The sequence below is a fragment of the Cricetulus griseus genome, chromosome 2, assembly GCF_003668045.3.
Source record: "Cricetulus griseus strain 17A/GY chromosome 2, alternate assembly CriGri-PICRH-1.0, whole genome shotgun sequence".
Classification (NCBI taxonomy): domain Eukaryota; kingdom Metazoa; phylum Chordata; class Mammalia; order Rodentia; family Cricetidae; genus Cricetulus; species Cricetulus griseus.
In genome coordinates, this window is record NC_048595.1 from 97,513,526 (window position 1) to 97,536,352 (window position 22,827).

Genomic DNA, 22,827 nt, shown 5'->3' on the forward strand with positions numbered 1-22,827 from the left:
AGACAAGTATTATATATTCTCTCTCATATGGAGCCCTAAGTTTTAATGTTTATATGTGTTTAATGTACACATGTAGGTGTGAGTATAGGTGCAAATTATGGAGATGGAAAGAGGACCAAGAGGGGAGAAAAAGAGGTGTCGTGACAAGGGGGGAGTAGCAGAGTATACGGCATGGAGACAGATGGAGGCTAACGGGGTTGGTGGAAGGGTGCCTGCCGGCAATGAGGGGTGGGGAGACCCAGGTGGGGAGAGGGTCAACAAATCAGATCATGTTTTAAAACACCATAACAAAGCATATTTTGTATGCTAATTAAACCCAGGTGTCAGGGCGATGGCTCAGTGGCTAAGAGTGCTTACTGCTCCTTCAGAGGACTCAGTTTGGTTCCCAGCACTCAGGCTGGATGGCTCAAAACCACTCGCAGCTACAGTGGCGGGTCCAGTGCCCTTTTTCAGCCTCTGCAAGTACTCACATACACACAGAGAGACACAAATATGCATACAGAGAGACACATACACACAGAGAGACACACATACACAGAGAGACACATACATACAGAGACACACATATACATACAGAGAGACCCACATATACATACAGAGAGACATAGAGAGACACAGACACACAGAGACACATATACACACAGGGAGACATAGAGAGATACATACACACAGAGACACACATATACACACACAGAGAGACACATACACACAGAGAGACACACAAATACAGACACGGAGAGACACATATACATACACAAATTTTAAAAAATCTCTTTAAGAATAAAATTTTAAAATAAGGATGACTGTTACTGTGAGGACCTCTGCTGTCACACTCCAAACATGTTCTAGCAGGGAGCACTGCTGTCTCAATTAAAGACCTAGGAAACGCTCAGCTCTGCACAAATACCACTGCAAAATGCACCTCTGAGCAGCCCAAGCAAGAACCCTTTCACGTAGCAGAAGAGTCAGGCTTTACTCTGGAGACATCATGAACAACCTTGAATTTACTTCCAGTCTCCCCTATCCATGGGGGGGCGGGTGGAGAGACTGGAAGTAAAGAGCCAGAGCCAAGAGGCAGGTGCCATGCAGCCAGAGATACCACCGGCCAGTAGGAAAGGCAGGAAGAATGGGGAAGCCAGAGTAGGCTGGGACTGCCAAGGGTGGGGAGTCCTGGGACCATGAAAGTCCTAAGACAACAACCCCAGAGTGTAGCACCCATAGCACTACACACACAGTGCCTGGGACGTGGCCCAGTAAGTGATGGCTGAGTGTTAGACATGTAACTATAGACAGCAGGAAACCATGAACACACTCCTCAATGACTGCTACTGAAAATGCAGTTGCAAATATTTGATTCCCAACCGAAGAAGCCTACCTGAGTTATCTAGGGACATCATGCATTCTTGAGACAACAGGCTCAGGATAGCCTAGGCCACATTCCTCCCCACTACAGAACACCACTCACCATGGCTTCTTTATCTATCAGCCTATATACATCAGGCTGCAGGAGGTAGGAGGTTTTCTCTAGGATGTCAACATATCTCTTCAACACGTCCTTCAGCTAGAGAGGAGAAGGCATCACTGTGAGTGACTCTCGGTTCCTAGAGCACTAACAGGAAAAAGAAGGGTGTCCCATAAACCCTTCTAGAGAACGCCAACTTGCCTTGTTGGCTCGAGAGACCTCCAGTGCCAACAGCTCTTGATCTAGATCCTTAATCTCCTGCTTCTGCTGCGTGAATCTCTCAGCCACCTTCTCCCATAGCTCCAACAGACTCTGCCCAGAGGAACTGGGTCAGTCTAGGAGCTCCTGGAGAGGTAGGAAGAGCAGGCAAAGCCTCCAGGGAACCCCTACCTCAATATTGTGGCTCTCAAGATCAGGTTCATTTTCGACTTTTTTGAAGAGCATATCAACATCATCATCAGACTGGCCCATCTTCTTCAGAAGAAGCTCCCCTTTCTCCAGGATAAGAGGTTCCATCTCCTGAGACAGGCCAGGAGGCTGAGGGTCAGGGTGTTAACATCCCACATGGGAGATGGCCTTCCCTGTAATGGGGGAGGTGCTAGGCCCCATCACGTCTCAAGAAGGATCATTATCTAGACCTGAGGAGTTGAGGACTGATTTATCTAGACCTGAGATGCTGAGGATTAATGATGAACTCACACCCAGAAGACCAGGGCACCCTGCAGCATCCCAGGCACGGCTTCTGTGTAGTACCGGCTGCCACTTGATTCTCGCCTCAATAGCTGATGGAGGGGCTGTCATCCGATCTAGCCTGTCAGCTCCCAAAGAAACTCAGGACAAAGGACTAACTGTGGCGCCTCTTAACATACCCAAGTGTCTGCTTGGCCCCTAGACTCCTCTCAGCACTGTGTGCCCCCTGCCCTAAACTTCTCCAGCTCCTGGGCTTCGCTTCCCTTCCTTCAGCTTCTCTTTCCTATATAACACTGCCATTTTGGCCATGTCCCCTCTTGGTGCTCCTTTCTTGGTTCTCTCTTGGTCCTCTGCCCTTGACTCTTGGTTCTCCCTCCTCTTTGCTCTCTCTTCTCTTTCTCTCTCAACACCCCTCCCACCCCACCCCACCCCTTCCTCTCATAGCCCTGTTCAGTCTGGACCCTTCTGGATGCCTCTGGCTGCACTCTCTCCCATATTTACAATAAAATCCTTCTTCTCAACCATACCTAGGAGCGGTCATGTCTATAACTGGTATTCAACAGTCATTAAAGGAGTGGATGAGAGAAAGCCAAGTTTACCCTGCATATGAAAACCAAGGCTGATGGAAGTGAAGAAGCAGTGATGGTAGGGCTGGTATCTAGTTGGGACATAATGAAGACAAGACTGGACTCTGCTCTTAGTGCCTTGGACATGCAGCCAGTACTTGGGACTCAAGACTGGGAGTCAGAGAAGAGAGAAACGGGAGACATAGGCCTGTGTCTCGAGAGAGGAGTGTGGAAGGAATAAGTGGTCTCATTTAGGAGCCTTCCAAGTCCCAGTGTAGTTAGAGATGAAGTCTTGAGAAGAACAGAGAGCCAAGAGTGGGGAACTACGGAGTCTATGGCGGTTTGAAAGTCCCCCAGAGTTTTGGGCATTTGAACACTTGGTCCCCAGTTGGTGGTGCTGTTTGTAGAGGTTTAGGAGTCGTGGCCCTGTTGGAGGAAGTATGTCAGTGAGAATAGCCTGGAGAGCTTAAGGCCCCCCCTACTTCTTGCTTGCTCTCACTGCTTCGGGTTGCATTTGAAGGCGTGAGTACTCTGCTTCCTGCCACCATGCATGCCACTTGCTGCCACGCTTCCTCACTGTGAAGGATTTGTCCCTCTGGAACCATTAAGTCACCTTGGTCATGTGTTTTATCACAGCAATGGAAAATTAACTAATACAAACCCCACAAGTGCTGAACTGTTTAGGGTACATCTTGGATACCTCTGCCTCTCTGTCAGCAGGACTAGCAGTGAGTCAAAGGCTGGCTTTTAGCCAGACAAACAGTTCTGATTTGGCCCCTTTCATACCTGTCCTGGTAAGACTCTGGGCCTCTCTGAAAAATGAGGTAAGAGCTCCGACTTACTGACAGGGATTTTCTGAGAGTTAAGAGAGCCTGCACTTACGGCATTCCTGTAACAAGCTCCTTGAACATGCCTTCTATGATCCTATCCATGTCTATGTTTTGATGAGACATTGAGGACCACCCAGGTAGGGAGGAGGAGAATGGAGATTGGGGGCAATGAAAGCACACCTCCCCACCCAAGGAATGCCACAAGAACAGAGGGGAGAATGTTGTGATCCAGGCAAACCTGGCCCCATCCTTTGGGGTCCTGGCAGAGTGTGCCACCTCTGCACATGTCAGACAGTACACTGGCTCTGTACTCATGTGTGAAGGTCACTTTAAGAGACAAGCTCTGCCTACTCTCTCTCTCTCTTTCTGCCATTTCTGAGGAGGCAGCCCTCTCTGTCTTTCTCTTTTCCCTTCCCTTATTCCCTTATATCTTCCCCCCAATAAATTTTCCACATAAGTACTGCCTGATGGCACATTTGTCTCTCACCCACTATTTGTCCCTCACCCACCATGGAAGCCTTCCAAGGTCCCCTTCGCGCCATATCATAACAGAAAGGAGCAGGGCTCACCATCGCAATCTGCTCAATCTCCTCCTGAAAGCTTGCCAGTGCACTCAGGTAATTCCTCTTCTTGTACTCTTCTTGCCCTTGGAGGATGCTGGAGCTTGTCTTCTCAGAAACTGCAGGGCAACAACAGAGCTGATGAGCCTGCAGACAGAGAACAGTGCTCCCAGGGAGGCCAGCATGGCAGAGAACATCAGCACGCAGGCCTGAGTTCAGAAGACAGACCCAAAGCCAGGCCAGAAGTGGCAGAGACTTAAGGACCAAGAGAAAAGAAGAAGATGACCTGTGAGTGCTATAAGGAACAGGGTTCAGATGGAGAGACAAGGACTGAGAGGTGGGTGGGGTATAGCTCAGTGGTTAAGCACTTGCCTATGTGCTCGGGGCCCTGACTTCAACCCATGTACCACAAATAAGTCAACAATTACTGGGGCAAAATTCCCAAATGGTGCATATAGAATGATAGTGTTTGTAGTTTTCTTTAAAACAATTTCAGCCAAGCATGGATGGCACAAGTCTGCAGTCCCAGCATGAAAAGGCCAAGAAGATCTTAAGCTTCAGGCCAGCCTACTTAGTGGAACTGTGTCAAAAATAACAACAAAAGAAGTTTTATAGATACAAATACACATGCTTTTTTGAGTCAAGGGAGTTCTGATCTGGCAAAATCACTATAAAGAGAAAATACTGTAAGCTGAAAATATATTTAATTATACCTAATCTACTGAGCATGGAAGCTTAGTCCAGCCCACATTAGTCTACAACTGAGCAAAAATCATCTAACACAAGACCTGTTTTGTGACAAAATGTTGACTATCTGAGCTGAAATCTGTCTTGAAAGTGAAAAAAGACAAGAGTTCATGAGTATGCTTTTGTGCCACCGTGAAGATGAAATAAAGTAAGATAAAGTCAGGAATAGTGATATGCACCTTTAATCCCAGCACTTGGGAGGCTGAGGCAAGTGATCTCTGTGAGTTTCAGGCCAGCCTGATCGGCATAGGGAGTTTCAGGACAGCCAGAGCTATACAACAAAGAGACCCTGTCTCAAAACAAAACAAAGCAAAAACAAAAAACAAGCAAGCAAGAAGGCAAGAAGGCAATACAGTAAGATGACCCACTGAAAACCAGAGAGAGACCATTTGCAGCGATATTAGCCAACACTAGAGTACATTGCCATGTGGCAGCAACATTCTAACTATCGCACCCAATGACCAACCCAGGAGACTGGGGCTGTTACTAGCCTCCTGTAATGTGCTCACCCTGGCTTGGTGGTTAAAGAGCTAAGCCCCAGGCGGCTGAGCAGGATGTGAAGCTGAACCCTCAGCCCTGAGCCTGCACTCCATCCCCATCACCTGCTCTGCTTTGCCCTGTGTCTATCTTGGAAGCTGGAAGCTGGCTGCCACCTGGGGTAGTAGGGCTGGGGCTCTCGGCAGAAGGGCACTACTGCCAACACGTAGTGGTGCCTTCTGACTTTTTACAATGAGCATGGGTAATGTTTTAATCATAAAGACGCAGGGCACCCACATGTGGATAATGTCAAACTAGGACATGCAGTGAGGAGGAAGAAAGTATGGCTTGAGAAGTGGCACTGTCAAATCACACACAGTAGTGAGCTCCCTCCTTCCTGGGATTGCCCACAGTGCAGCAGCCACTGGCTCTCCCTCCTGGGGGATGCCCAAAAGACATCCTCTGGGAAGCTGAGCAGAGGACCCCAGTGAGGACAGCAGGAGCCTCTGAAGTTGAACCACAGCAGACTCTGCCATCTGGAGACATCATGCCTAGGACAGGCCTTCCCTTGGGGCTGAGGGCAGAAGGCTCACCAACGTTGTCCATGAGACCCTGCACCTCTCGGGTAGCAATCATGTCCTCTGTTTCACGCATCTTTTCCTTCCTGGCTTGTTGCTTTTCCCTGAGGAAACAAGTAGAGAAGAGTAAACCCTGACCCCCACCCCTACCTACCCCCACTCGCAACTCCCAGCACAGCACAGGCATTGGCAACCACCCAGGCCTCCTATTCCAGAGAGCCTTGGAGGCAATGTCCAGGCTCCCAACCAATGCTGCTGACTATGTCTCCAAGCATAGTCACTGAGGGTTTCTGGATGGTGAGTTAGGTCCCTGCTTCAGACATAAGCTGTAAATCCCTTACCTGGCCAATATGGGTCAGGGGCTGGAACCCTTTCCATATGGGAAATGAAGGATCACAAAGGTGAACAGCCCAACAAAGATAAAGTTCTCAGCATGCACCCTTATTTGGTCCTTCAGCCGGCTGTCTGTGGTGGTTTGAATGAGAATGCCTCCCACAGGCACATATGTTTGAATGTTTGGTTCACAGTTGGTGGAATATTTGGGAAGGATTAGGAGGTGTGACCTCTTGGAGGAAGTGTGTCACTGTAAGTGTTGAGGCTTCAAAAGCCCATACCATTCCCAGTTAGAGCCCTGCCCCCCCATCTCTCTCTGCCTCATGCTTGTGGATCAGATGTAATCTCTCAGCTACTGCTCTAGCACCATGCCTGCCTGCCTGCTGCCATGCTCCCCACTATGATGGTCATGGACCCAAACCCTCTGAAACTGTAACCAAGACACCATCATGTGAGGCAAGTGGAGTAAGCCCATTTTCTGGGAGGGGCATTGTGTGGAGTCAGGGGAAGTGAGCTGAGGTCTCTCAGTAAACTAACTCAGTGGGGAAGGACCAGGAGGGAAGACTGTGACATCAACTCCAGAATAAAGTCTATAAAATGCACCATCTATGAGGCAAGCACCAGAGGAACCCAAAGTGCCCTACTGTTCTCCAAGGGGAGCAGTATTTTCCTGCAGGCCTCTTATGAGTCCTCATGCAGTCCCACAGTTGGGAGACTACAGGTCTGGACTGCAGCCGATGAGGGCTAAGCAACTGTGCAGCATGGAGGAGGTGCTCTCAGACCTTGTTATTTCAAACGTCCCTGGCTCAAAGCAGCTCCAGAAGAGCCCACGGGACAATGAGATCTGCTGTCAGCTCTGGTTTCTCAGCCACTTGCCCCTGGGATTTGAGGAGTTGGTTTATATAGTGGAGATCTAATTTTCCCTGCCCAACCCATACACAGTGTGGGCTGGTCTCCTCCAACCTGAGGGGAATAAGCATATAGATTTACTGTCTTTTTACTATTCTGCGAGGAATTCTCAAGCACTTGCTCAAGGGCTTTGAGGAAGATGGGCGCTGTAGCTCTGTTATTATCCTCCCACCCTAGCTGATCTCTGCCAACCCTGGAGGAACTTCCCAACAACCTGAGCAGGCATGAGAGCTCTGACTTACAGAGAGAGAAAGAGATAGAAAGGGCAGGGTCAGCCAGGGACACAGCTAGAATTGACAGAAGTGCCTAAGAGACCTCAATAAAATCATCTAGAGTGGACAAGGAATGGGGGCTGCTGATGAAGTAGAGGCTCTTCCAGGCAGACCCGGACTGAAGGGAGGAGGGGAGCAGTAACTGAAGCAGGTTCTGCTTTCAATAGGGCAAGAGGCCCTGGAGTTGATAGTTGAGGACAGGGAAGAGAGAGGGAGAAGGCTGGAAGGGCTGGTAGAAGAGGCCTAGGCTGTACCATGTTTGTTCTCCAGTCCCTAGAAATCCCAGGAGAACAGGCAGGCCCACCTATGGCCTCCCTTTTGTGGTAGATAGAGGTCTCTTTCTCTCTCTCTTTCTCTCTCTCTCTGCTTGTCTGTCTGTCTCTCCCTCCCTCTCCCCCTCCCTCCCTCCCACTCCTGTGTGTGTGTGTGTGTGTGTGTGTGTGTGTGTGTGTGTGTGTGTGTGTGTGTGTGTGTGTGTGTAGGATTGTGGCAGGTTGGGAAAGCTGCCTAGGAGTCTCCTGGGAGTCCAGGGATCCAGATAGAGGGGTTGAATCTAGGGACCAGGTGGTGGTGTCCAGCAGCTCTGGCCAAGGAAAGTGGGTAAAGCTTTTGGGCCAGAAGAATGGGAACTGATAGGGGAGCAGTGACCCACAGCCACTGAGCCCAACTGGTGGGAAAGGAAGAAAATGAAGGCAGGAGAGAGTGTGGACAGAGAAAGGGAGGAGAGTTGTCAGTGGACAAGTGGCCTTAGAGAAACTCTAGATGTGGAATTAGTGGCCCCAGTCATTTGAGCAGGTTACAAACACATCTCAGTTCCTGTTCAGGCTGCAAGAGCTGTGCTCCAGTTCTGTGACTATGATACAGCTGGGCTTGTCTGTCTGTCCCAGGAAGCCAGCACATCAGCAGACCATGCCCTTGCATGAGGAGTAGTGTTCATAGAACTCTGTCCTGCTGGCGCTGGGGCTATGTCTACATTTAAAGTGACAGGTGATCTTAGGTTGAGCCCAAGGTAACAGGAAATCCTTAGGGGACCTAGAAAGATGTTGGAAGTCCCTAGGCCTTGATGAGAACAGGTCAGCTCAGACGGGGCTCAAGACCCTGTAAGGACCAGAGTCACAGTTCGGTTGCCACACAGCCTTCCAGGAGAGTAAGGAAGCACTAGGACAAACCCCAGGCGCCTGTGCCTACAGGTCTTCTTCAGGGCATCATGCAGGAGACCACATCCGAAGAAGACTAGCCTCAAATGTGGATCTGGGAGGGCAATGGCTGTTCCCAGGAGGTAGAAGAGGGTGCTGAGGGTCAGAAGATTATCCTGGGAAGTCAAAGGTCAGTGCAGAGCAGAGACTTGTAGCAACACTGAGCCCCCTCCCTGTCCCATTGTGTGAAAGGCAAAGAGGGCCAGCCTTCCAGTCCCCAAGTCCCAAGCTGGTGTGCTTGAGGTGCTTAGAAGAAGCCTGACTCCTTTCTTTCCCCTGGTAGGGGACTGAGTTTAAACTTAGCAAACAGAGATGACCTGCTTAGGAATCTCCAGTTTAACTTCTAAAGGTGGGAGATCACCAGGAATGACTGATCTCCCCATCCCATCTGATCTGGTCCCCATCTTGAGGAATAGTGTCTCTACTGCAGTGGTTCTTAGCCTTTGTAATGCTGTGACCATTTAATACAGTTCCTCATATTGTGGTGACTCCCAGCCATAAAATTATTGTTGTTGCTACTTCATAACTGTAATTTTGCTACTGTTATGAACTGTAGTATAAATATCTGGTATACAGGATATCCAATATGTGATCCACCAAAGGAGTCACAATCCAGAGGTTGAGAAACATTGCTCTACTGTCTACCCAGTGATAGACCTGAGACTCATAGAGTCTTTACCAGTCACCCAACCTGTCACTACTAGGTCCAGTGGGATCTTCCAACTAAAGACCTTCCTCTCCTGTCCCCCTAGATTGCAAGGATGTGTAGTATGGCATCTTCTTTGGCCCTCTAACCACTTTTTTTAAAAAATAAAAATAACCCTTTTGATGTGTTCTTGGATTTAGTTTGCAAGAATTTTATTGAGAATTTTTGCATTGGTGTTCACAAGGGATCTTGCTCTGGAATTTTCTTTTTTTGTTGGTTCTTTGTGTAGTTTCAGTGTTAAGGTAATAGAGGCTTAGTAAAAAGAATTGGAAATGCCCCTTCATTTCTATTTTCCATAATAACTTGAGGAGTATTGATATTAGTTCTTCTTTGAAGGAAGCAATGAAATGAAGAGTTGGTTATTTGAGAAAGTGGACAAGACTGACAAACCCTTGGCCAAATCAACCAAAAGACAGAGAGAAGATTTAAATTAATAAAATTAGAGATGAAAGGGGCAGCATCACAAAGGACACCATTCACAAATTTAAGAAATTCAGAGAATCATAAGGACATATTTTTAAAATCTGTATACCACCAAACTGGAAAACCTAAAAGAAATGGATGGATTTCTTGATGCAGACAACCTACCAGGGTTAAATCTAGGTGAAATAATCAATTAAAATTTTAATGAAATAAAAGCAGTAATTAAAAAGCTTCCAACCTACAAAGAGCCAGAAGCATTCAGTGCAGAAATCTACTTCCAACCACTTCCTTTAAGTCTCTCCTCCTTTCTTCACAAACTGAACTCAAAGTTCAAAGCTCTAACTAGCTCGAAAAGCCTCTCCCAGCCATTGCTCCTGCCCTCTGTCTGGACCACTGACCTCTGCCTTCTGCAATGAATCAAGACACTCCTTTTCAGAACTTTATCCCCACCCTCCTCTCCCAGCCTCCTGTCTCTGTGTCTCAGCAGCAGCTCTTCCTCCCTAGGGAACTTTCCTGACCCTGTCCTCTGAGTGGTCTTCCCACTTTTGAGGGAACGTGGTTATTCACTATTGTTGAGGAATCAAGTTCCATGAGAGTGTGATTCCTCTTCCCAGACACTGGCCCTAAGCACCCTATCAAAACTACTGAGGGGGCAGAGAAACATCTTTTCAAGCAGATGTGACTACTTCCCTGTTTTGGAAGAGGTACTTGCCACCCATCTTGAGTCTTTGAAGACTGAGGACCTGCAATGTGGCTTGATGCAAGACTTACCTATAGAGAACTGGGTTTTCTGTGACCCAGTCGTTGGGGAGGCTATATACCCACTTCCTCTGCCGAGGGGTCATTGTTTCCCCTTCAGGGAATGACACCTTCTTCATCATGGGAGTCTTGACATTCTTTGGAGTTCCAGAATGCTCTGCAGCCCGCTTCCTGGTGGCTGCCAAAGACTGAACCAGCTGCACCTGAAGGTATGAAAGATGGGAGATAGGGTATTGTGAGAGTCTCATATGCCGAAGCCATTCATGACGAATGTGCTTGTTTTAGAAGGACATGTACACACATGTAAAGAAGGCACTTTACACACACACACACACACACACACACACACACACACACACACACACACACACCACAGAAGATCTCCTTCCCTTTTACAGGTACAGGCTATTTCAAGGAAGGTGTATGTAAACCACTTTGAATGGAGATCCAGATTTAGTCTATACAACCATTTTTATAATCATAGAAACTGAAAACAATAGAAGAAACAAATAAAACAGAACTATCCAGAGTCATCTGACGCCAGGGATCTGCTCGCTAGATCCAAACTTGGCGGCGGGATCCAACACACTGGACTCTCCCGAGGTCCCGGTAGCAGTTCCGACTCCATCCACAACAAGAGGACAGACATTAGAGTATTGGATCTGTTTGCATCTACCAGAAGGGAATCTTGGTCCCATACCCACCAGGAGAGGAAGAGACTCCTGCTACACTCACCAGAAGAAAGGATGAGAAGAGGTCAATGTAAAAGCACATTCAATAACAAAAACCCAATATGACACCACCAGAGACTAGGAACCATACACCAGTAAGACCTGAACATCACAATGCAAATGAACCAGAAGAGAATGACCTTAAAAACATCTTCAGGAAAATGATAGAGGACCTCAAAGAGGACATGAGAGAATCCTTTATAGAAATGGAAGAAAAAACAAAACAAACAAAAAAAGTTATCAACAAATCTCTCAAGAAAACAGTTCAAGACCTAAAAACTGAAATAGAGACAATAAAGAAAGCACAATCTGAGGGAATGCTGGAAATGGAAAAGCTGGGTAAACAATCAGGAACTACAGATGTAAGCATAACCAACAGGATACAAGAGATGGAAGAGAGAATCTCAGGAGTTGAAGACACACTAGTGGAAATAGATTCATCAACCAAAGAAAATCTTAAGTCTAACAAATCCCCAACACAAAATATCCAGGAAATATGGGACACTGTGAAAAGACCAAACCTAAGAATAATAGGTATAGAAGAAGGTGAAAAAATCCAACTCAAAGGCACAGAAAATATATTCAACAAAACCATAGAAGAAAATTTTCCCAACCTGAAGAAAGACATGCCAATGAAAATACAAGAAGCCTACAGAACACCAAATAGACTGAACTGAAAAAAAAGGTCTCTACACCACATAATAATCAAAACACCAAACATACAGAATAAAGAGAAAAATATTAAGAGCAGCAAAGGAAAAAGGTCAAGTAACCTATAAAGGCAAACCTATCAGAATCACACCTGACTTTTCCTTGGAAACTCTGAAAGCCAGAAGGTCCTGGAAAGATATTCTACCTACACTAAGAGACCATGGATGCCAGCCCAGACTACTATACCCAGCAAAGCTTTCAATCATTATAGATGGAGAAAATAATCTATTCCATGACAAAACCAGTTTCAAACAATACATATCCACCAATCCAGCCCAACAGAAAGTTCTGGAAGGAAAACTGCAACCCAAGGAAGTTAACTACAACCAGAAAAATACAGGCAATAGATAACCCCACTTTACCAACAGCCAAAAGGAAAAAGGGATAGAATCCCACACATAATTTTGCCACGATCACCAAATCAAAAACAAACAAGAATGAACAATCAATGGTCATTAATATCCATCAACATAAATGGTCTTAACTCCCCTATAAAAAGACACAGATTAGCAGAATGGATAAGAAGACAGAATCCTTCCTTCTGCTGCATAAAAGAAACACACCTCAACTTCAAAGACAGTACCTAAGAATTAAAGGTTGGGGAAAGATTTTCCAATAAAATGGACCCAAGAAACAAGCGGGGGGTAGCAATCCTAACATCCAACAAATTGGGCTTTAAACTAAAATCAATCAAAAGAGATGAAGGAGGTCACTTCCTACTCATCACAGGAGAAATCCATCAGGATGAAGTCTCAATTCTGAACATTTATGCCCCAAATATAAAAGCATCCACATTTGTAAAAGAAACATTACTAAAACTCAAATCACACATAAAACCGCACACACTTATAGTGGGAGACTTCAATAGCCCACTCTCACCACTGGACAGGAACACCAGACAGAAACTTAACAAAGAAACAAAGGAACTAATAGAAGTTATGGCTCAATTGGACTTAACAGATATCTATAGAACATTCCATCAAAATACAAAACAATTTACCTTCTTCTCAGTGCCACATGGAACCTTCTCTAAAATCGGCCACATACTTGGCAACATAGCAAACCTCAACAGGTACAAAAAAATTGAAATAACCCCCTGTATCTTATCAGACCACTATGCTTTAAAGTTAGAATTCAACAGCAACACGGATTACAGAAAACCTACAAACTCATGGAAATTAAGTAACACCCAATTGCACAATTCCTGGGTCCAGGAAGAAATAAAAAAAGAAATTAAAGATTTCCTAGAATTCAATGAGAATGAGGACACAACATATCCAAACCTATGGGATACTTTGAAAGCAGTGCTAAGAGGAAAGTTCATAGCGCTAAGTGCCCACATGAAAAAACAGGAGAATAACCACACTAGAGAATTAACAGTACAACTGAAAACTTTAGAAAACAAAGAAGCCAATACACCCCAGAGGAGCAGACGCCAGGAAATAATCAAATTGAGGGCTGAAATCAATAAAATGGAAACTAGGAGAACAATACAAAGAATCAATATAATGAAGAGTTGGTTCTTTGAGAAAATCAACAAGATAGACAAATGTTTATCCAAACTTACCAAACAGCAGAGAGTGAACATGAAAATTAATAAAATCAGGAATGAAAAGGGGGACATAACAACAGACACAGGAAATCCAGAGAATCATCAGGTCATACCTCGAAAACCTATATTCCTCAAAATTTGAAAATCTAAAGGAAATGGACAATTTTCTGGACAGATTTCACTTACCAAAATTAAATCAAGAACAGATAAGCAACTTAAATAGACCTATAACCCCTAATGAAATTGAAGCAGTCATCAGAAGTCTCCCAACCAAAAAAAAGCCCAGGGCCAGATGGCTTCAGTGCAGAATTCTACCAGAAATTCAAGGAACAGCTAATACCAATTCTCCTCAAAGTATTCCACACAATAGAAGCAGAAGGGTCATTGCCAAACTCTTTTTATGAGGCTTCAATAACCTTGATACCCAAGCCACACAAAGACACAACTAAGAAAGAGAACTATAGACCAACGTCCCTCATGAACATTGATGCAAAAATTCTCAATAAAATACTGGCAAATCGAATCCAAGAACACATCAGAGAAATCATCCACCACTATCAAGTAGGCTTCATCCCAGAGATACAAGAATGGTTCAACATATGAAAATCCATCAATGTAATCCACCATATAAACAGACTGAGGGAAACACACACACACACACACACACACACACACACACACACACACACACACACACACACACGATCATCTCACTAGATGCGGAAAAAACCTTTGACAAAACCCCTTCATGATGAAGGGCTTGGAGAAATCAGGGATAACAGGAACATACCTCAACATAATAAAAGCAATATACAGCAAGCCAACAGCCAACATCAAATTAAATGGAGAGAAACTCAATGCAATTCCTCTAAAATCAGGGACAAAACAAGGCTGTCCACTCTCTCCATACCTCTTCAATATTGTCCTTGAAGTTCTAGCTAGCGCAATAAGACAACAAAAGGAGATCAAGGGAATAGAAATCGGAAAGGAAGAAGTCAAGCTCTCACTATTGGCAGATTATATGATAGTCTACATAAGTGACCCGAAAAACTCTACCAGGGAACTCTTACAGCTGATAAACACCTTCAGCAAAGTGGCAGGATACAAGATTAACTAATAAAAAACTGTAGCCCTACTATATACCAATGACACATTGGTGGAGAAAGAAATCAGAGAAACATCACCCTTTACAATTGCCACAAACAACATAAAATACCTTGGGGTAACACTAAACGAAAAAGTGAAAGACCTGTACCATAAGAATTTTGAGTCTCTAAAGAAAGAAGTTAAAGAAGATACCAAAAAATGGAAAGATCTCCCATGCTCTTGGATAGGTAGGATCAGCATAGTAAAAATGGCAATCTTGCCAAAAGCAATCTACAGATTCAATGCAATCTCCATCAAAATTCCAACACAATTCTTCACAGACCTTGAAAGAACAATTCTCAACTTTATATGGAGAAATAAAAGACCCAGGATAGCCAAAACAACCCTTTACAATAGAGGAACTTCTGGAGGCATCACCATCCCTGACTTCAAGCTCTATTACAGAGCTATAGTCCTGAAAACAGCTTGGTATTGGCACAAAAATAGACAGGTAGACCAATGGAATAGAGTTAAAAACCCTCACATCTACGAACACCTGATTTTTGACAAACAATCCAAATTTATATTCTGGAACAAAGAGAACATCCTCAGCAAATGGTGCTGGCATAACTGGATACGGACATGTAGAAGACTACAGATAGACCAAGCCTTTTGCCCTGCACAAAACTTAAGTCAAAATGGATCAAAGACCTCAACATAAACCCAGCTACATTGAACCTATCAGAAGATAAAGTGGGAAATACTCTTGAATTAATTAGTACAGGAGACCACTTACTGAACATAACACCAGTAGCACAGACACTGAGATCAACAATTGATAAATGGGACCTCCTGACACTGAGAAGCTTCTGTAAGACAAAGGATACAGTCAGCAAGACAAAACTGCAGCCCACAGACTGGAAAAAAATATTCACTAACCCCACATCTGACAGAGGGCTGATCTCCAAAATATACAATGAACTCAAGAAGCTAGTCTCCAAAACACCAAACAATCCAATTAAAAAGTGGGGTACAGAACTAAATAGACAATTCTCAATAGAGGAATCTAAAATGGCTGAAAGACACAGAAGAATGTGTTCAAAACATCCTTAGTCATCGGGGAAATGCAAATCAAAACAACTCTGAGATACCATCTTACTCCTGTTAGAATGGCTAAAATCAAAAATACCAATGACAGTTTATGTTGGAGAGGTTGTGGAGAAAGGGGAACACTTCTCCACTGCTGGTGGGAGTGCCAACTTGTGCAGCCACTTTGGATATCAGTATGGCGACTCCTCAAGAAAATGGGAACCAGTCTACCACAAGATCCAGCAATTCCACTCCTAGGCATATACGCAAAAGAAGCACATTCATACAATAAGGACATCTGTTCAATGATGTTCATAGCAGCACTATTTGTATTAGCCAGAACCTGGAAGCAGCCTAGATGCCCCTCAATGGAAGAATGGATAGAGAAAATGTGGTACATTTACACAGTGGAGTACAATTCAGTGGAAAAAAAACAATGGAATCTTGAAATTTGCAGGAAAATGGATGGAACTCAAAGAAACCATTCTGAGCGAGGTAACCCAATCACAAAAAGACAAACATGGTATGTACTCACTCATATGTGGATTTTAGACATAGAGTAAAGGATTACCAGCCTACAATCCACACTGCCAGAGAAACTAGTAAACAAGGAGGACCCTAAAAGAGACAAACATTGTCCCCTGGAGAAAGGGAAAGGGTCAGGATCCCCTGAGCAAATTGAGAGCATGGGACGAGGAGGGAGGGAGCTAGGAGAATGAGAAGGGGAGAAGAGGAAGGATGCAGAGGTCATGAGGGAGCAGAAAGGTTGAGTCAGGGGAAGAATAGAAGAAAGGGTATGTGATAGGGTTTTAGTTGGGGGCAGTAGTAGGGGAGGATGGGTGGGAGAAGGGAACTGGGATTGTCATGTAAATCAATCTTGTTTCTAATTCAAATAAAAAAATGATAAAAAACAGAACTATCCAGTCATGTGATTCTTAACAAATTTCTTATGACAAGGAAATCGTTATGAGATAATGTGTAATTGGACATATAAATTAAAGCATAAATTATGGGGCTGAAGAGATGGCTCTGCAATAGCACTTGCTGTTCTTACAGAGGACCAGAGATCCATTTTCAGCACCCTCTTGGTGGCTTACAACCACCCATAACTCCAGCACTCCTTGCTGGCCGCCAACAACACCAGGCATGCATATACATAGTCAAAACACAAACAGACAGACAGACAGACAGACAGACAGACAGACAGACACACACACACACACACACACACACACACACACACACACAAGTATAAATCTCTTCCTAAAGCATAAATTAAAAATTATAGGCAGGTGACACTCTGAATACCTACAGATCTGCTCTCCCTTTCAATACATTCAACAAACCTAGCATTTTGCTTTAAAAAAATATATAACCCAAATTATAGTGTGGGTTAGAATTTTAAAACACATGGGGAAACAGCGTGCTGAAGGTTAAGAATAATAACTCACTTCTAAGGAGCTAAATCATGTGAGTAATAAGTTATCTGCTTTCTTGATGCTTTCACTGTTTCTAAAGGTTATACAGACAGCATGATTTATGGCTCAAAATAGGAATAAAAATCCTACGTAAATAAGCAGAATAATAGGTTTGGGGCTCATGGATTTCTTTTAAGTTCTCTGATCTGTAAGCTACATTCAAGAAGACAGTCTTTGGCAGTCTTTATAACAGACATAGCCAATGAAGCCTTTAATATTGTAAGGCAAGTCCTCGATGGAGGGGACCACTGGGCACCCAGGGAGGTGTGTGACTACCCCACTTGTTTATTATTGTTGTTGTTTTGAGACAGGGTCAGAACATGTAGCCCTAGCTGTCCTAGAACTTGCTGTGTAGACCAGGCTGGCCTCAAACTCAGAGATACACCTGCCTCTGTCTCCTAAGTGCTGGGACTTAAGGCATGACCCACTTTTTAAACAAAAAAAATATGAATTGCTTTTATTCTTGACAAAAAGACCCAAGCACAGAATGTCTAATTCAGACTAATTCTGAATAATTTTGATTGAAATTTTTATTGAAATTAATTTTTAAGAATAAATATACTGATGTTCTATTTGTACACGGTAATACTCAATAGCAATTATTTTTTAAAAAACAAAGTAGTATCAAAGCTCTACTTTTTAAAATGTAGGTCTATGGGGAAGATTATTTTAAGATGTGTTACATTTATTTATACTGTGGAACATTTGTTTAATGATCCAAAGATGTGTTGCATTCTTTCATGTTGCATTTGTTTAACTCTGTGAAACTGTGATACTTTGCCTGTCTAAAATACCTGACTGGTCTAATAAAGAGCTGAACAGCCAATAGCAAGGCAGGAGAAAGGATAGTTGGGGCTGGCAGGCAGAGAGAGTAAATAGGAGGAGAACTCTGGGAGGAACAGATTGAGGAGCAGGATAAGGAGGAGGACTCCGGGGACCAGCCACCCAGCTACCCAAGCAAGCCACAGAGTAAGAAATTAAGAAAGACACACAGAAATAGAGAAACGTAAAAGCCTAGAGGCCAAGGATAGACAGGATAATTTAAGAAAAGTTGGCAAGGGCTGGAGAGATGGCTCAGAGGTTAAGAGCACTGACTGCTCTTCCAGAGGTCCTGAGTTCAATTTCCAGCAACCACATGGTGGCTCACAACCATCTGTTATGAGATCTGGTGCCCTCTTCTGGTGTACAGATATATATGTTATGAGATCTGGTGCCCCATTCTGGTGTGCAGATATATATGGAAGCAGAATGTTGTATACACAATAAATAAATTCTTTTTAAAAAAAAAAAAGAAGAAGAAAGAAAAGAAAAGCTGGCAAGAAACAAGCCACGCTAAGGACGGGTATTTAAAAGAAAGACTAAGACTCCAAGTGATTTATTTGGTAGCTGGGAGGTGGACGCCCCCCTCCCTCGCTGTAAGAGAAAACAACAACTACTACGGATCAGATTTGGGAGTAGATAAGGGAGGGAAACCGCGATCAAAATATATTGTAGTTTTAAAAATCTACTGTCAGTAAAATATTAAATAAATAAAGACAGGAAATCTCACAGAACAAAGAGAATTAGGAGAGAACAGGAAAGTTAGACGAGAGCAGAGGGAAGGGGAGCCATGGACAGCAGGGAGCCTACCTGGGCCTGGAAGATCTGCTGGTAGACTTTTCCATTTTCTACCTGGGACACCTTCCCCACTGGCGACATCTTGGCTGCTGGAGGGATTCCCCTTCGTCCTGGACTTGATCTCAGTGTCCACTCCGAGGTTGGGAACTGATGTCCTCCCTCAAGTTCAGGTGCTTGCGGGGAACTCGGGCCCTAAGACAGCACTAGATTCCACAGGACACCGGGGTAAACTTGAATTCAAAGAAAAAAACAAAGGAAGTGGGAGGAGGGGAGAGAAAGAGAAAGAAACAGAAGAGACAAACTTCTTCAGAGAAGCCCTGTTCACGTGGGTTCTCCCAGTGCACAGGGTGTAAATCCCACAGGCACTTTCTGGAAAGGGCAGGATTATTGTCTGCGCTCCACCGGAGCTCTTCTGGGGACAGTCAATCAATCCGCCCAAGGTGTCAGATGGGACTGGAAGCCCAGCCACATCCTCCGGGAGAAACCGGGAGTGGCGGGAAGGGGAGGATTTGATTCTGCTAATTAGACGCCTACGGTGTGCGACCCGCCCTCCTTCCTGTGCAATCATCCCGCTGCCCTACAGGCCCAGCGATCTGGAGAGAGGCCCTGACCCAAGGATGGCTGCTCCCGCACCTGAAGCTCAGATTCGCCTGGACCTCCAGCAGCAACTGCGGCAAGACGCTGACGGTCTCCTAGGCAACGCGAGGGGCGGAGCTGGCCCTGCCCACACTTCCTTTCTCCCGGAGCCAAGCTACTCAGCAACAGCAGCAGCCCACGTGGAGCACTGAAACTCAACCACGACTTTCAATGTTGGATTCTTGGAGCGCCCTTAAATGTTCCCAAAGCTAGTAAGAGATCAGAGAGCCCGCGCAGATCTTGGCTGTTGTGGTCAAGGAATTCAGTCTCTTTAGTCAAAACAACCTGTGCATGGGTGGGTAGCACAAAGTGGTCCTTGCCTGTAAGAATCTGAAAGAGATCAAATCTTGCCCAGTTCAAAAGAGGTTGGCGGGCCCAGAAGTCAAGGCTCAAGACCTGCCTGGCCAGAATGAGGAGCACACCAGACACAACCTAGAGTTTCTCGTGTACTGTGGGCCACTCAGCTCCTTTCCAGAGAAGCCCCAAGGTGGCAGGGTCAGACAGCTGGCAAGTCCTTCCCAAGGTGACTGGCTGCAGCTTCAGAAATGCAAAAGGTGATGACTAGAAAACACGATTCTTCTTTGACGCAGGTGAATGAGGAAGCAGTGAATACAAACCCCTTTTATTCTCATTCTTTGATCCAGGGTGAAATAAAAGAAAACTTGGATTCATTTCAGCTGAAAAGAAAGCATGTAAGTGACCCAGGGAATAGATGAAAAACGTAATTTTTATTTTATTTATTTATTTGGTTTTGGTTTTTTGAGACAGGATTTCTCTGTGTAACAGTCCTGGCCGTCCTGGAACTCTCTCTGTATACCAAGCTGGCCTTGAACTCACAGAGATCTGCCTGCCTCTGCCTCCTGAGTGCTGGGATTAAAGGCACTCTCCATCACCACCTGGCAAAAAACATATTTTTTTTTAACACTTTGTTTTCAGACTCTAGTCGATGGTTTGCTATTTGTTTATTTTTCAGTCTCTGCTCTTTCTCTCATCTGAGGAAAGGGTGCTTGCTTGAGTTTCAGGCATCAGAAGTTTGCCGGTGCCTGGGCAGTTTCTACTGTAGTTCTTCAAAGTTAGAGCTACAGGGAGCTGGCCATGGTAACACATAATCTAGAATAAGCAGTGAGATTGAAGCATTGATTTAAAACCTCCCAACTAAAGAAAATCCCAGGGCATATTGAACCACTGGTGAATTTTACCTTCGCAGCAAAACTAGCATCAATCTTTTCCATCAAATTATTCCATCAAATAGAAACGTAAAGACTTTTGTTAACCTCTTTTAATGAAGCTAGTATTATCTAGATTCCAAAGCTGGGTAAAGAAGCAACAAAAAGAAAGAAAGGAACGAAGGAAGAAGAAAAAGAAAGGGAGAAAGAAAAAAGAAAGAGAGAAAGAAAGAAAGAGTTGCAGAATAATCTCCCCAGTGAACATAGGTTCAAAAGTTCTCAAGAAAATACTTGCAAACAGAATTCCAGAATACATCAAAAAGAACATTCACCAAAATCAAGTTGCTTATATTCCAAAGACACAGGGATGGCTCAATCTAAGTAAATTGATAAATGTTATAAATTATATAAATGGACTTAAAGGAGGAATCACATGTTCACCTCAACTGTGGAGAATTGTAGAGTTCCTACCCTGACTTCCCATGGTGATATACTTTGACCTGGAAATGTAAACAGAAATAAACACTTTCCTTCCTAAGTTACTTTGATCAGAATGTTTTATCACAGCAACAGAATGCAAACAGGAACAGACATGAAGGCAGAAGGGAGAGAGGTGTTGGGGGAGTGTCTGAGAGAAAAGGGAAAGAGAGGGTGGACACAGATACACATATATGAAACTGTCAAAGAATAAATGAAAAAATATATTTAAAAGACCCTCTCTCACCATAAAAAGAATGTGCTTATAGTTCATTTCTGTTAGTATTCTATTATTAGAAATATAGCCGCTTTATTTATGTTATAATAGTCGCTTTATTTATGTTATATTTTCAATGCACATTGAGTGTTTTCAGTTTCAATTTGAAGCTGTGTCCTTCCTTGGCTCGGGGACTCAACCTGATGGAGCACACAAGGGAATAAAAACAATGATAGACAGCCCAACACATGGACAGAGAGGTGTGTGGTTGTCTGGGTTCTCAGATGGAGAAACAATAGCACTCCAGAAGCTTGGCTTGTTTGTTGCATAGAGTTAAGGAGAGAGGCGGGGTTATTGCATGCAGACAAACAAGGACGCATAGTTTATGGTATGCACTGGATCAAGGAGACAGGTTTAGCTAATCCCAGTAGGAGCAACCTCTGTAGGAGAGCAGGCTTCTGACTGTAAACATCTGGAGGGAGAATGCTATTGTGAACATTTTCTTTGCACACTGTCAACACTCGGCCCCCCAAGGAAAGTTTAAATCCCTTTGAGCCTGAGGCTGTAGGGTGGGGTCTTATATCGACAGCACACATTCATTCAGGACTTCACTCACTCAGGGCATACTCCATTCTCTACAGTTTGGGAATGTATTCAAATCACTGCTCTAACCATTCTTCTGTATAGAGAGCATACACAGCCATTTCTACTTAGCATATAATTAATATTAGAATTTCTGTGTCATAGAGTATGTGCTTGTCCATCTTAGCAAATTCTACCAAAGGTTCTAAAAGTGGTAACAGTTCACACACACCACAGTGTGTGCCTAGTGGTCTGTCTCCTCACCCACACTTGGTAGTGTCACTGGACTTCAGCCTAGCCCTTATGTGGTGGTGTAGCATCATGGTTTCAATTTTCATTTTCCTGATGAGTAATATGGAACACAGACAGACAGACAGATACACACACACACACACACACACACACACACACACACACACTTGGATTTTTTCTGTGACATGAGATCTGTTGTTACTACAACAAAATACCTGAGACAGTGAAAGTGTGAAGAGAAAGGGTTTATTTGGGCTCATGGTTTTGGAGGCTGCAGTCTATGATGCAATGGCCCATGGATTTGGGCTTCTAAGGAGAATATCATGGTAGAAATGATGAGTGAGCAAAAATACTCATCCCATCAGGAAGAAACATAGAGGCCGGGGTCCGATGATACCCTTCAAGGTCACACCTCCAGTGACTTAAGGACCTCCTACAAGCTCCACTCCCCAAAGGTCCCACACCTCTGCTTGGTGCTGTCCCAGGGACCAAGGCCAACAGGTACCTGGGCGTTTGGGAGGCACTGCCTACACTCAAATCATAGAGACAACCGAAGTCAGATCTCTGCCTTTGAGAGTTTAGGGTGTTGGGCACACATTTAAAGGTGCCTGTGTGCTTTGATAATTTTATTTTCAAGATAATACCTGGAGGGGGTGTTGCCCCCCCCTTTGTAAATATGGGTATCTGTGAATAGAGACAAAGTCATTTAGCCAGAGGGAGAAAGG

At 44.4% G+C, this 22,827-nt stretch overlaps 1 protein-coding gene across 1 annotated transcript in view; it reads right to left on the minus strand.

Annotated features, from left to right (window-relative positions):
* Positions 1-18,892, minus strand: part of Ccdc180 (coiled-coil domain containing 180) — a 60,558-nt gene extending 41,666 nt beyond the window's left edge. Inside the window, exons 1-8 of the mRNA XM_035438690.1 lie at positions 18,785-18,892; positions 10,521-10,711; positions 5,926-6,014; positions 4,680-4,688; positions 4,118-4,227; positions 1,853-1,981; positions 1,664-1,774; positions 1,466-1,561 (exon numbers count right to left, since the gene is read on the minus strand). Of these exons, the coding sequence (XP_035294581.1) occupies positions 1,466-1,561; positions 1,664-1,774; positions 1,853-1,981; positions 4,118-4,227; positions 4,680-4,688; positions 5,926-6,014; positions 10,521-10,711; positions 18,785-18,853 (804 nt within the window). The 5' untranslated portion in view covers positions 18,854-18,892. The remainder of the gene's footprint in view (positions 1-1,465; positions 1,562-1,663; positions 1,775-1,852; positions 1,982-4,117; positions 4,228-4,679; positions 4,689-5,925; positions 6,015-10,520; positions 10,712-18,784) is intronic.
* Positions 18,893-22,827: the final 3,935 nt, after the last annotated feature.